We start from the raw sequence: 12,107 nt of genomic DNA, 5'->3' as shown, positions 1-12,107 counted from the left end.
TCAGTGTCCTCTCTCTGACTGACTCAGAGGAGACGGTTGGGAATATGGCCGATTATATCAAGTAACGCAGCACCTGTTTAGGTTAGGGCTATGAAATTTACCCTGTGGACATGCACACTAGCAGAAGATAGGTGAATATAATATAGTGAGAAATAATACAATATATCAATTATCATAATATTATTGCTACTAGTTTATGCCTTTGATGATGAAGGCTACTTAGGACAATTAACTGAAAAACAATTAGGACTATACTTAGGATAATTTACTGAAGAAAAAAAATTATTCACATAAAATAATTGTCATTACCATGTTGTAGCAATTAGCTAAAGGTGAACGTTACAATGCTAAAGGTAGCCTAACATTTGCGTTTGTGGAGAAGATTTTGATATTAAAAACGTTTAAATAAACTTTTTAAGGTAATCTAAACAGTTCTAAAAAAATGAAAAGTAACGTTAATAAAAAAGCTACGAAAATTATCTATAAAAAGGACTTAGCCCACTCTATTTATCAAATGGGTTTAATGGTTAGCTGGGGGGAAAAGCTGATAGTAAAGGTTGATGCCTGACTAATTTAGCCTAAAGGAGAAATTGGTGCCAGATAAGGTAAGCTTTAACTGTTAAACAGTAAAAACAGATACATGAATTATTGGAAACTGGTGCATAAATATAATATCAGAAATGCTTATGGACAATCAGTTTAAATAATAAGCTAAAAGTTAGAGATACACTGTTAACACACATGGCAAAATAAGCTAACTGTGATTTGAGATACATTTTGTTAGTTTGAATATAAATTATATAGAATCGAATGTATTAGTTAAAATAAATAAATAAATGAATGCTTGAAATATTAGAATTCCCAAAATGCATTTTACATTTAAAATGTGATCACACCGGAATATAAAATACACTACTGAGTGATATGGCTGTGCATAACTACTAAACTATGATATGACTCCGATGAAAGATTGGATAGGTTAAGTCAGAGCCATAGGGTTTAATGTTATGATATATTCAGCTGGGTATAAAGATGCAAGAAACTGGAAAACTAGGTAATGTATGAAGTCCATTAACATCAGAACCTCCTTCATGTGTAATTTAAAAGACAACATGTTTTACTGTACTATCTAGTCTTGAATGTTAGGGGTTGGTTCCTCTTTGCACTGGGTCATATGAGGTCTGACTCACTGCTTTCATCTAAGAGCTGGGTAATCTAATGTTGAAAGATCAATATGACCAAACTCTGTCCTTCATCTCGATATCCACATCAGGTGTCAGGTGTCAGCAATAAGGCTAATGGGATGATTTGGCTTATAGTCAAGTGAAGATATGTTCACCAGTGTGAATGAACTGAAACATAAATTAGCAGAGAGGAAAAATGCACGTCTATTTTATTAATTCTACTTCTAAATTTTTAAAATATTGCTACAAAAATACATTTCATATTTAACACTATGCTTGGTAAACAGCTCAACATGTTTTATATGGGTTAACATTTAACTTTCTATTTTTCAACACTTTAACAAAATATCCAATAAACAGAAGTTTTGATTCAATGGCTTACTTTGTAGTGGGCAATGAATTGTTTGTATTGCTGTTGTGTGTCAACAGATTAGCCTTTTCTTATTGTGCTCTGGTTAGAATTTAATTTGGGGAGATTTTATCTCTTACAGAAACTTACACTGGCAGTGCTGGTAAGAGTAAATGCATTAGTAGATAAAAATTCAATCTATATAGCCATATAAATGATTTTGATACATAGGACAAATTTCCTGCCTTTATGTGAAGCTAAGTTGACCATCTGCTGGACAAGCCTCTTCTGTAGAGTTAATTGGACAATCAACAAGAGGCTGGCTGAAAGTTGCCATGAAAGAAATAAATCATTGCTGCATGGATCTCATCTATTATAAATCTATGGTTGCAGTCAATCTGTTGGCATTCATGACATTCTTTCGTTGAGGAAATGTGCTTTAAACACAAAGCTACACTCAAGTTATATTAGGACAACCAAAGAGGAAATGTAAGGGTGAGATTGTGTATGTGTTTATTTATGTGTTTTGGCGTGTCTACCTGTCTGCATGTGTGTGACTGCAGGTAAAAGCGAGACGCCCCCGGCACGTAAAGCGATCCTGACACCATGAATAATGGAGGGTGCCGTGGCAGAGAGGATAAGTTCTCTGTGTAAGTCTCCTTTTTCACAGGGCTTTCTCCTATGGGTCACGTGAGTGCTGAGATGACAGTAATGTTGCATGAGTTGTGTGGGTTGTTTGGTTGTATTGCCATATATGTTGCCCAGGAAGGAGACATTCAGGCAGCCATCAGTGCATCTGCATGTCCTGAGTCTGCAAACCTGCAGCTGCACACACCTCGGTGTCTCTGCACCTCAACATCCCAGATCCTCCCTGAAGCCAAGGGTCAAATGAATTGTCTTACACTATTAGAAACTCAAGGCAGCACTTACGAAACTAAAGGCCAGGGAAGTGGATGAATAAAAGATGCCGTCGAAACAGAAAAAATCCACAGCTTTAGAAGAAACCGAAGAAGTTGATGACGAAGTAGAAGAAACAGAGCCAAAGTTAAAGGAGAGGAGCAAAGGTGTGACCCATGGGGACAGCTCAAAAGGAGAGAAGAGTCGGAAGAAACACAAGATCGGAGACGACTCTGACAATCAGGAGGCCCTAGAGGAAGAGAAAGAGAAAAAGAAAAAAGAGGGTGACAAAGTTAAAGAGAAAAAGAAGAAAAAGAAACAAGATGGTGATGCTGAAGGTGTTGCTGTGATTGAAAATGAAGCTCAGGAATGTGAGCAGAACAACAATGACCCCGAGACCAATTACAAAAAGGAGAACTCAGAGAAGCTCAAAGAGGAAGTGACTGAAGGAGCAAAGGAGGAGAAGAAGAAAAAGAAGAAAAAGTCCTCCACAGATAATCCAGCGGGAGAAGAGGAGATGGGATCCAAGGATAAGAAGTCGAAAGATGGCAAGAAGAAAAAGAAGTCGCACAATGACGATGACGAGGAGCCATTGATTGAGGAGCAGGAAGAGGAAGAGGACTCCAAGAAAAAAAAGAAGAAGAAGGCAAAGAAGGGATCGGCGGAAAGTGACGAAGACAAAAAGAAAAAAGGGAAAAAATCCAAAAATAAGCAGGTGGACTATGCTGTGATCTACCAGAATGAGCTGCTTGGGTATCACACTGACTCGTCTGATGGATATGAGGATGAGTACTTCAAAAAAAAAGGTAAGGTTTCAACATGGAGTAGTATTTTAGGTAAGTTGAAGTTGCATCACATACTTCATTTGCACACTTATTGGATTTTCCCAACTGAAAAATCAGGTATCCTCCATTACCCTTGAGCTTAATGCTTAGCACCCTGGATGGAAGCCCTTTGTGATTGTTCTTTGGTGAAAGCTCAGTTATGTTCTACATGAACGGAGCCAAACAGAAGCTCCGGGACAGACAGGTGCTGGGTGCCGGCCCAGACAGGGGCTGGGAGAACCACCTGGGAAAGATGTAATGCCAAGAGCCAGAAGGGATTTTATGAGTCAGTCATCTTTTCAATACAGATCAGGGTATGTTAAACCAGGGGAGAGAGATCCTGCAGGATTAAGAGAAGAAGTAAGTTGATGTCTTCAGGGTTGTGATTTCTGGGATTGAAAAAAACATTTAAACAACAATTTAAATGAAGGCTAAGTGGTGAATGTTTTCTACCTAGATGACTAAAATAAACGTTTTCTAAACTTCTTTTTTTTCTGCATCACTGATTTTTGGAAATCAAGTTAAAACTGCAATTCATGAAAATATTAACTTAAAAAGGATGCTAGATGGCGACACTACATTTGTAGAACTAACAACATTTGCTGACATGGTAAGCCTTTCTTGTGTACTAGCGTTAACAGTCTTGGCAGATAATAGGTTGTTGTCAAGGTATGAGTTAAATAGACCACTCTTACAAATGCCAAGATGAAGAAGTATCTTGGAAGGAAGTCCAGTTGGCTTTTGGATTAAACTCAGTAGTGCCATGACCTGGATGACTGAATACAGTCACAGACAAGCCACAGTCTGGTTTAGACACTAAAACCTAAACTTTGTTTAGGTTAGGATCAAGGTTTGGGCTACAATGATACTTTGTTTCTCAGGCTACACTAGAGTTCTCCTAGAGCCCATTACAACAGCTTTAGGCTAATGCCTGAGTGCAACGCTAGGTCTGATTTAGAGCTTAAAGTTGGGACCAACTTAACATTTCTATTTTACTTTTATTTTTGAGAGATAGGACAGGAAGAAACAAGGACAGAAGCTACAGGTTGGATACAAACCGGGGCTGTCAGCTTTGAGAAATTCCCCACCATGGTGGGCATAAAACAACCACTAGGCCACCAGCACTCCAGTTAGGACCAACTTAAACCTTTACCCTGGGCACCAGCTACTTAGGTGTACGTTTTACTCGTAGGAAGGAGCAGACGTTAGAACAGAAAGTCAGACTAGTTCCTCATGTAATATGTACGCATGATGTAACAGACACAAAACTGTAGAGTTTCCCAAAGAAAGCTAATCACAAAGGAGTACAGAATGAGCTCTATTTCAAGTTAAAAGCCAAACATCTCTTTTGTTGCAAACCCAAGTTTCGGTGAACAAGGTATTTTCTGGAAAAACAAATTAGGAGTGATTTCCCCTAAAAGAGGTATTCATAGTTTTGGATTTAAAATGTTTTTTTTTTCATCAATGATCAATGCATAAACTGTCTTAATGACCTTCAAAATCTTGTTTTTCCCTTCCCTTTTTATGTTGACAAACAGTGCTGAAAATGTGACATTTAGCTGTTTACCAGCATTTTCACAGCTGTGCAATTACTAACATAAAATAAATGATCAAAGTAAATGTGCTCTTAGCTTTCCATCAAGGACTTTGAAAACGGCAGTTTGTATTATTATGTAGCATCAATGGCAGTGAGGCATGGGTGTTTACTTGCGTTCTTACCTCATTTGCTCCAAATGTCTTCAAGGGAGATTATCAAGGCTCAGTTTTACCAGGCTACTGTCTGTTTGATTTTATCAGGTGTCTCTCTTTCTCTTTAATCTGCTTCTAATAGCTCTTCTTACTGTTAATTAGGTATCCATGTCCCCAGGAGGATTGAGTTTGGTCAAATTGCTCTTTATCAGGTCTCTATCTTGTACTTCCTTTACTGAATGTTTTTTTGTAATCCATCTGTTTGTCTTCAACATTTCCTTTATTTGAGGATTTCCTATACTCTAACTTCCTTTATGCATTTCTTGATTGACAAGTGCAGCTTACAGTCCACAAAAATGCTTTATAACATACATCCAGTAGGCTATCTGTTACATAGAAACCTGCAAACCTGAGTCTACCCCTGTTCAGGGAGGACACAACCGTATCCCCCACTGTTATCCTCAGTCTCAGAATGCTCTATACGTTCTAGTTGACCTTACCTATTACGTACTGAAAGGAGAGAACAGTTTACATTTACACACCACGTTGCATCAGGTCTATAGAGTTACCTCTGCATATATCAAGCTATTGTGTCAAAGGCAATAGCCAGTCACTGACTAATCTACCGCTTAACATTTAATGCTGTCACTGTAACTCAAACACAGGATGTTTTACAGATTTGACTGACAAACTTCTCCTAAAAAAACTGAGAATATTTGAATTGGGATTATTGTGAATTACAAATTAGATGATGAGTGCATGTGTGAAAAAGGCCTGTGAGTCAGTAGGAGTTAAACAAATAAATAAATACTCAACAATTCCAGAAGTCAATCATTTGTTTTCTACCTTTTATTTTAATCTTAAACTATGCCTTCAGCTCTGAGTCTGAGCCCCTCCTCCTTTCAACACATGATGTTCTTTACCAAGTTTGATACCAATCTTTCAAACTGTTATGAGACATTTATGTCAAGACCAATGCAGTGTACATAAACACTTCCATATTGCTTAGCTGCCAGAGTGGCTAAAAAACACAAACAGTGTGTCTACTTTTCTCCTCCCCTCCTCACACTGGCACCTTAAATGACACAGGCTTAGGTAGACTGCTCAGTTTTCATCCTGTTTACCTTCCCATCAACTCAGTGGTCAGACGAGGAGACACATTTGTGAAACTTGAGAGAGATTCTTGGCTTATGTATTACACCAGACATGGATTCGCTGCTGATTTGCTGCATTGAATTGCCTGGCAAACATGCATGGAAGGAAACATGATGCTACCTGATGTTTATAGATTATTGGGCACTGTATGAGGATATGACTTTATAATTGCCCTTGAATTCAAGGCTTTACCTTCAGAATAGCACATTCAAAAACCTGCGTTGACCCAACGTGCTTCAGAGTTAAGAAATGCAATTAAGAAACTGCCTTGGTACACATGATTAAAAGCTGTTCCAATAAAACGCTATGACACTAAATGCAATAACCAAAGATGATACATATATATGGCAACCATAATGTTAAATCTGAAAAAAGCAATAAAAGAGAGAAGAAAGTAATTCATAAAACAACAACAAAGTTAAAGTAAACCATGACGAACCAGCAGAATGTTTCAGACATAAGTTTTTGAATTTGATCTTAAATCAAGAGTAGAAAGAATATGGACCCAACTGCATTCCTCAAGTTCTTCACAGAGCAAGTGTGGCCAAACATGAGGATTCAGTTTTAACATTATTCAGAAAAAAACACACAGCTGGGTGAAAGTGATAGATAAAATGATGTCTTCAGCATAGAATTGATACTGGAGGTTACGTTTTGGAAAAATAGAGCAATGGAAGAGCACATACATTAAAAATAAATAGGCCCTGCCACCAAGCCTTGGGGGTTGCCACAATTGTTAAGACCATTTTAATATAAAATATCTCTTATTCTTTCATGTTGAACCTTTTTATTGGAATATAGAAAGAGCAGCGTAAATGTTTCTCCATCACTCTCTTTCTAATCTCCACTCTCCCCTCTTTCAGTGTACGAGGTGGTCACTGTCACTGGTGATGTGAAAGGAGCCGGGACAGATGCTAATGTGTTTGTTACCCTTTTTGGAGACTTTGGCGTCACACCTAAAATCCATCTGGCAAGCAAGTAGGTTTGAAAGGGTTTATGTCGACGTTGTTGTCTTTAACTCATGTTGAGGCCTCAGTGACTCATTCCACTCTTGACTTGTTTTACAATTATTTCAGGCAATTTTGTGTCATTTTGGAAGTTAGCGAGTTTACAACGTGTACATCATTTGTTAACAAGTAATTCGTCAGCTGTTAACTTTTAATCTTCTTTATTCCTCTCTGATCTTTCAGCACAGCAAAGAGGTATTTTCCAATCAGTATACAGGAAGGATGGATACAATTCTGTCCTTGTGTTGGGTTGTACTTTGCACATTACACTGTATGGAGGAACATTCCTGCTCAACATTGACCTGAGGAATAAATTCCCTAAAAGTGAAAACCATCTCAACCTTAAACTTACTGACAGTTTACTGAGAAAAAGGGCCGGATGGTTGAAACACTGGTTTGAATGTGAAGCTGGAATCTCTCCTCTATACAGTCACATTAAATGTCGGACACAGAATATCTGGAGTAAGGAGGAACTATGTGGCATGGCCGGTCTTCTTTTACATTCACAGCTAAATGAAAGAAAACCACCATGTCATTTCTGAGGATGATCGGATGACTCTCAGGGGATCTTATCAGCAGCAGGCTCCCTTTATCCCTGCACACATTGATTGACAGATAGGGTAACCGCTGCAGCGTATAGGATATACTATCTTATTGTGAGCCACGCTGGACCTCGTCACACACACCTAGTGGTGGTCTCGGTTATTCAATTCAATGAGCATCAACATGCCATGTATTCAGTGTCTTCATGCTGTGTGGCTGTAACATTGCTATGCCAAGGAAACACTATACATGACTGTTGATGACCTACTTTTGCATATATAATAAACATGAAGCGTAGGCAGGAGTTTCACCTTACTCCGATATAAATTAGGTCCTGCCTGTATTGTGTAAACACTGAAGAATATTTAAAACATGATACAGGTAAGGGATAACTGCTACGTCTGCTAAGGCAGATGGAAAATGCAACTCTTATGAAATTCATTGCAATTAATGTAAATTTGAATTGCATGAATTTCTAAGTTTGCATTGGGTTTGCTTTTTTCATTTACATTTTTCCCCCCACGTCATTGTCCCACAGGTAATCTTACAAACAGGAAACAGTACAAGGCCATGTATTATGAGTGTTAGGGAGTATTTCATTTATTGGCAGTTTTTTTTTGACACCATGCACCTTAGTTATAAGAGCCTTGGCATTGTCTGTGGGTTGAGCATTGTTGGGGCGAGGAGAACAGATGGAGATGTGGGTCAGAGACAAAGGAAGGCATTCTCTGCTCATGAAAAAAAAAAAAAAGGTGTCTGATTCGCTGTGGTTGGCAGAAGGGCAACTCTGTGCACACAGGCGCCTCGTTTGTCTCTGTGAGGGGTAGAAGTGCATGAGGAGGAGGAGGCGTCGAAGTGGCTGGGCATTAGAAGGTTTCAGATTATACCACCACCATGAGACCACCAGGGCACCCTAAGCCGGATTAATTCAACAGATGTAATTTGCTGTTCCACAGTTCAGTTTAGTCTTTTCTCGAACCCCTGTTATCTTTCACAACTGAAAAGAACATCATTATCTATCATTTTTAGTTTTATCTATCATAAACACACACAATTTATCTTTCTCACAAATTCTGACATTGTCCTTGTTTGTTTTATTTCACAGAAGTCGAACTGCATTCGAGAAGAATAAGACAGATGTTTTCCGTGTCAAAACACACAATGTTGGCCCTCTGAAGAAGCTGAGGTACTGTACTTTAATGAAACTTTGAGGTTTAAATTACTGCAGCAGAGACCCAGAAATCACCCAGAACATCCTGGTTGTGCTAACCTTTTATAGGGAAAATGATTATTTTTGGTAATTTCCACAAACATTACATATGGCCAGCCTTCTGCACCTCAGTAAGGTCAAGAAGCATGTGACCCTCACTCAGCCAATCAGAAGAGAACACCCTAAGTCACTGATACTGCTATTGTGGCATTTGACCCAAATATGGTAACTTTGTCAATGTTTATTACACTTACAATGTTTGAAAATGTTTTAACAGAAATAAAGTTCTGTTATGTCCCTGAATAACACAAATTTCAAAGTATTTCAATGAGTGCCCTGTAAAGGGTTAAATAATACCCCTCGCAGGATAAGAGCAGCTTACATAAAGGATCACAATGAAACATTTCTCACTCTTTTTACAGCTGTGCTGCTAGCCATCAAAAGATTTCCCCCAGTGACAAAGGGTTAAGCCCCATCTGTTGTCGTGTGTTGCTTGTGTCTTACTCCAAAGGGAGGCTGAGTGACATCAAAGCCACCAGACATGATTGGTGGAATAATGCAGCAGGGCGCATTTAAAAGTCAATGAGTGCAGAGGTGGAGATGCTGCACTGTGACTCAGGAAAAGAACAATATATATTTTTTACACCAAATATTGTGCAGTTTCTGTTAAAATTATTCCAAGTTAATTGGGTCAAGAAAATAAATGAAAACATGTATGACATGAAAAAAAGTGTGTAAACAAACTTATTTTATACAGCCTGACAAAACACAAGACACCCGGCTCAGTAGAAGCTCTGGAAGTCTTAAGGAACTTGCTGCTGACATTAGACAGGGATATCTGCATAGTACCTATTACTGACTTGGTGGTAGTGTTGTAAAATGCCCCTCAAGATGTTCACCCTTCTTAGGAAGTATCTCAGGAAGTCTGTTGTTTAAATCCTACCTTTTCCCTTTTCTTGTCACTTTTTTTTTTTTTTTTTTTTTTACTTTTTTCCATTTTCCATTTCTATCCTTTTTATTCATTTGATTGGTAGTAATTGAAAACAGTAACCTTTGTCAGAAGCATTGTTCCAAGTGTTGATTCAAGCTCATTTGTGATTATCTGCAGAATGAATTCACATCACACTCTGATGTTTGACTCCCCAGGATCGAGCATGACAACACAGGGATGAACGCCAGCTGGTTCTTGGACAGGGTCGTGGTGACAGACATGAACCGGCCACATCTGCGCTTCTATTTCGCTTGCAGTAACTGGCTGAGTCGGGAGGAGGCCGACAATCTGTTTGTAAGGGACCTGCTGGGAAGCATGAACCCCATGGACGTCCCAAAATGTAGGCTACTCTGGAAAACGCACACAACACTGAGCAGACACAAGGGCGAGCAAAGAAAACTAACACACAGCAGTCAATTGAAAGTCCAAATATCTCGAAGAACAAATAATCCAAAGGCTCAATTTTCAATGTCTAAAAGCCGATATAAAACAAGAACAAGGAAACTAAGAATGGTATCACCTAATGTCTAACCAACTGTACACAAAGGTGTCTGATATCTGACTGTGTTAGGTTGTAATTGAATTGTATCTGAGTGTAATCCGCAGTTGAACCACCACATGTGTTGTAATGTGATCTGACATCTCAGATACCTGCAGTCAATCAGGCAGAGCGCGGTGAAGCCAGGGCTCACATAAACACACGTGGGCAGTCTTAGCAACATTGAAGTTACCACAACACATACACTGTTTGGAATATTTTGAATAGAACCTGTCTCAGTGTAAATATAGAAAAATTCAACTCTGTGATTGAACATCAGCATGACTTGTAAAAGCAGAAAATGGTTTGCAAAAACAGCACGTACAGCACTGTTAGCAACGATTACAACGATTAATCATAATCTTTTTATTTGTGTTGTGCAGCAAATAAATACATAGTGAGTGTGTTCACTGCTGACATGAAGGGAAGCGGAACTGATGCCGATGTCTTCCTCAATATTTTTGGAGAGAACGGTGATACAGGTAAGGCAGCAACTCAACTATTTATTTTCATATTTTCAAATGTAATAACTGAAAACGTCTTTTAAATGTTGCTGTATGTCTACGTTTAATTTTTCCAGACCCTGGGTAGACATTTATTGGTTATATTTTCAGATTTATAAACCAAAACAGTAATAGAAAACATTTGTTCAAATGGAGGAAGAAACTGTTTTGTATTTTCTCTTGGTAAATGACAAAATCAATCAATGAAATACCATGAGACATAGTTAGTTAGACATAATGAGACATAATCTTATTTCCAGCATCTACTCATGGACCACTCTTTTGAATGATAGACACATATGGCTAATATTTAATTTATCACCACTTTACATCTGGTAAATAATGATTGAATATTTATTGTTCTTGTAGAATCAGAATCAGCTTTATTGACGGGCAAAATAAATTTGACTTCGGTGAAATGTGCTCTTCTATATACAAAAGTATTATATTAAATATGAACAATAAAGGGGGGTTAGTGCAGACCACCCTCCGGAGGCTGTGGTCGTCTCAGCCACGGTGTTTGAGTTTGACCTGTCGCTCCTTTCCTCCAGGTCATTCTTAACTCCCTCTTCTGATATCTGACGGTGTCCACTCTCCTGTCTCTAATACTGTAAAGGCTAAAGACAAACATGTACCTTTAAATACCTACGACAATAAACACAAAATAAGCAACGACTAATTAAGACAATAGTGCAGTTACAGCTACTGTAATGCTGATATAAGAGCTCAGGCAGCACCATCATGGCAAATTGTTTGTACTGTAATGTTAGCAGTGATGATGCCACTGTGATTTCCGTGGGTTTGATTTTCATTCTAACTACTTTTATTTCTAATTAAAGGAGAGAGACGGCTGGACAGTGACAAAGACAACTTTGAACGCGGCTCAGAGGACAAATTCACGATAGAAGCTCCAAACCTGGGACGACTGAAGAAAATCACCATCGGCCACAACAACAGAGGCTCATCAGCAGGATGGTTTCTAGATAAGGCACAAGAAATCTGCTCGTGTGTGCGTGATCGGTACAGATGTGCACACGTTAATAAAATCGCTGACCATGAATCGTGATGTTTTTCTGTAGGTGGTTGTTGATGACATGGGGAATAAAGAAGTGTATGAGTTTCCAGTAAATCACTGGTTTGCGATGGATGAAGCTGATGGTAAAATACAGAGAGATGTGCTGGTTGGATCTCTACAACCAATGGGTGAGAGGTATTTG

General features: G+C 38.6%; 1 protein-coding gene across 1 annotated transcript in view; it reads left to right on the top strand.

Moving 5' to 3' along the window:
* Positions 1-143: 143 nt before the first annotated feature.
* The window catches only part of loxhd1a (lipoxygenase homology PLAT domains 1a), a 32,121-nt gene continuing 20,157 nt past the window's right edge, over positions 144-12,107 (top strand). Inside the window, exons 1-8 of the mRNA XM_079364805.1 lie at positions 144-605; positions 2,097-3,236; positions 6,962-7,076; positions 8,754-8,834; positions 10,005-10,189; positions 10,771-10,869; positions 11,730-11,878; positions 11,970-12,093. Coding sequence (XP_079220931.1) covers positions 2,498-3,236; positions 6,962-7,076; positions 8,754-8,834; positions 10,005-10,189; positions 10,771-10,869; positions 11,730-11,878; positions 11,970-12,093 — 1,492 coding nt within the window. The 5' untranslated portion in view covers positions 144-605; positions 2,097-2,497. The remainder of the gene's footprint in view (positions 606-2,096; positions 3,237-6,961; positions 7,077-8,753; positions 8,835-10,004; positions 10,190-10,770; positions 10,870-11,729; positions 11,879-11,969; positions 12,094-12,107) is intronic.

The sequence above is a fragment of the Symphodus melops genome (genome assembly GCF_947650265.1).
Source record: "Symphodus melops genome assembly, chromosome: 16".
Lineage (NCBI taxonomy): Eukaryota > Metazoa > Chordata > Actinopteri > Labriformes > Labridae > Symphodus > Symphodus melops.
This window is presented reverse-complemented; position numbering and strand designations above follow the sequence as displayed.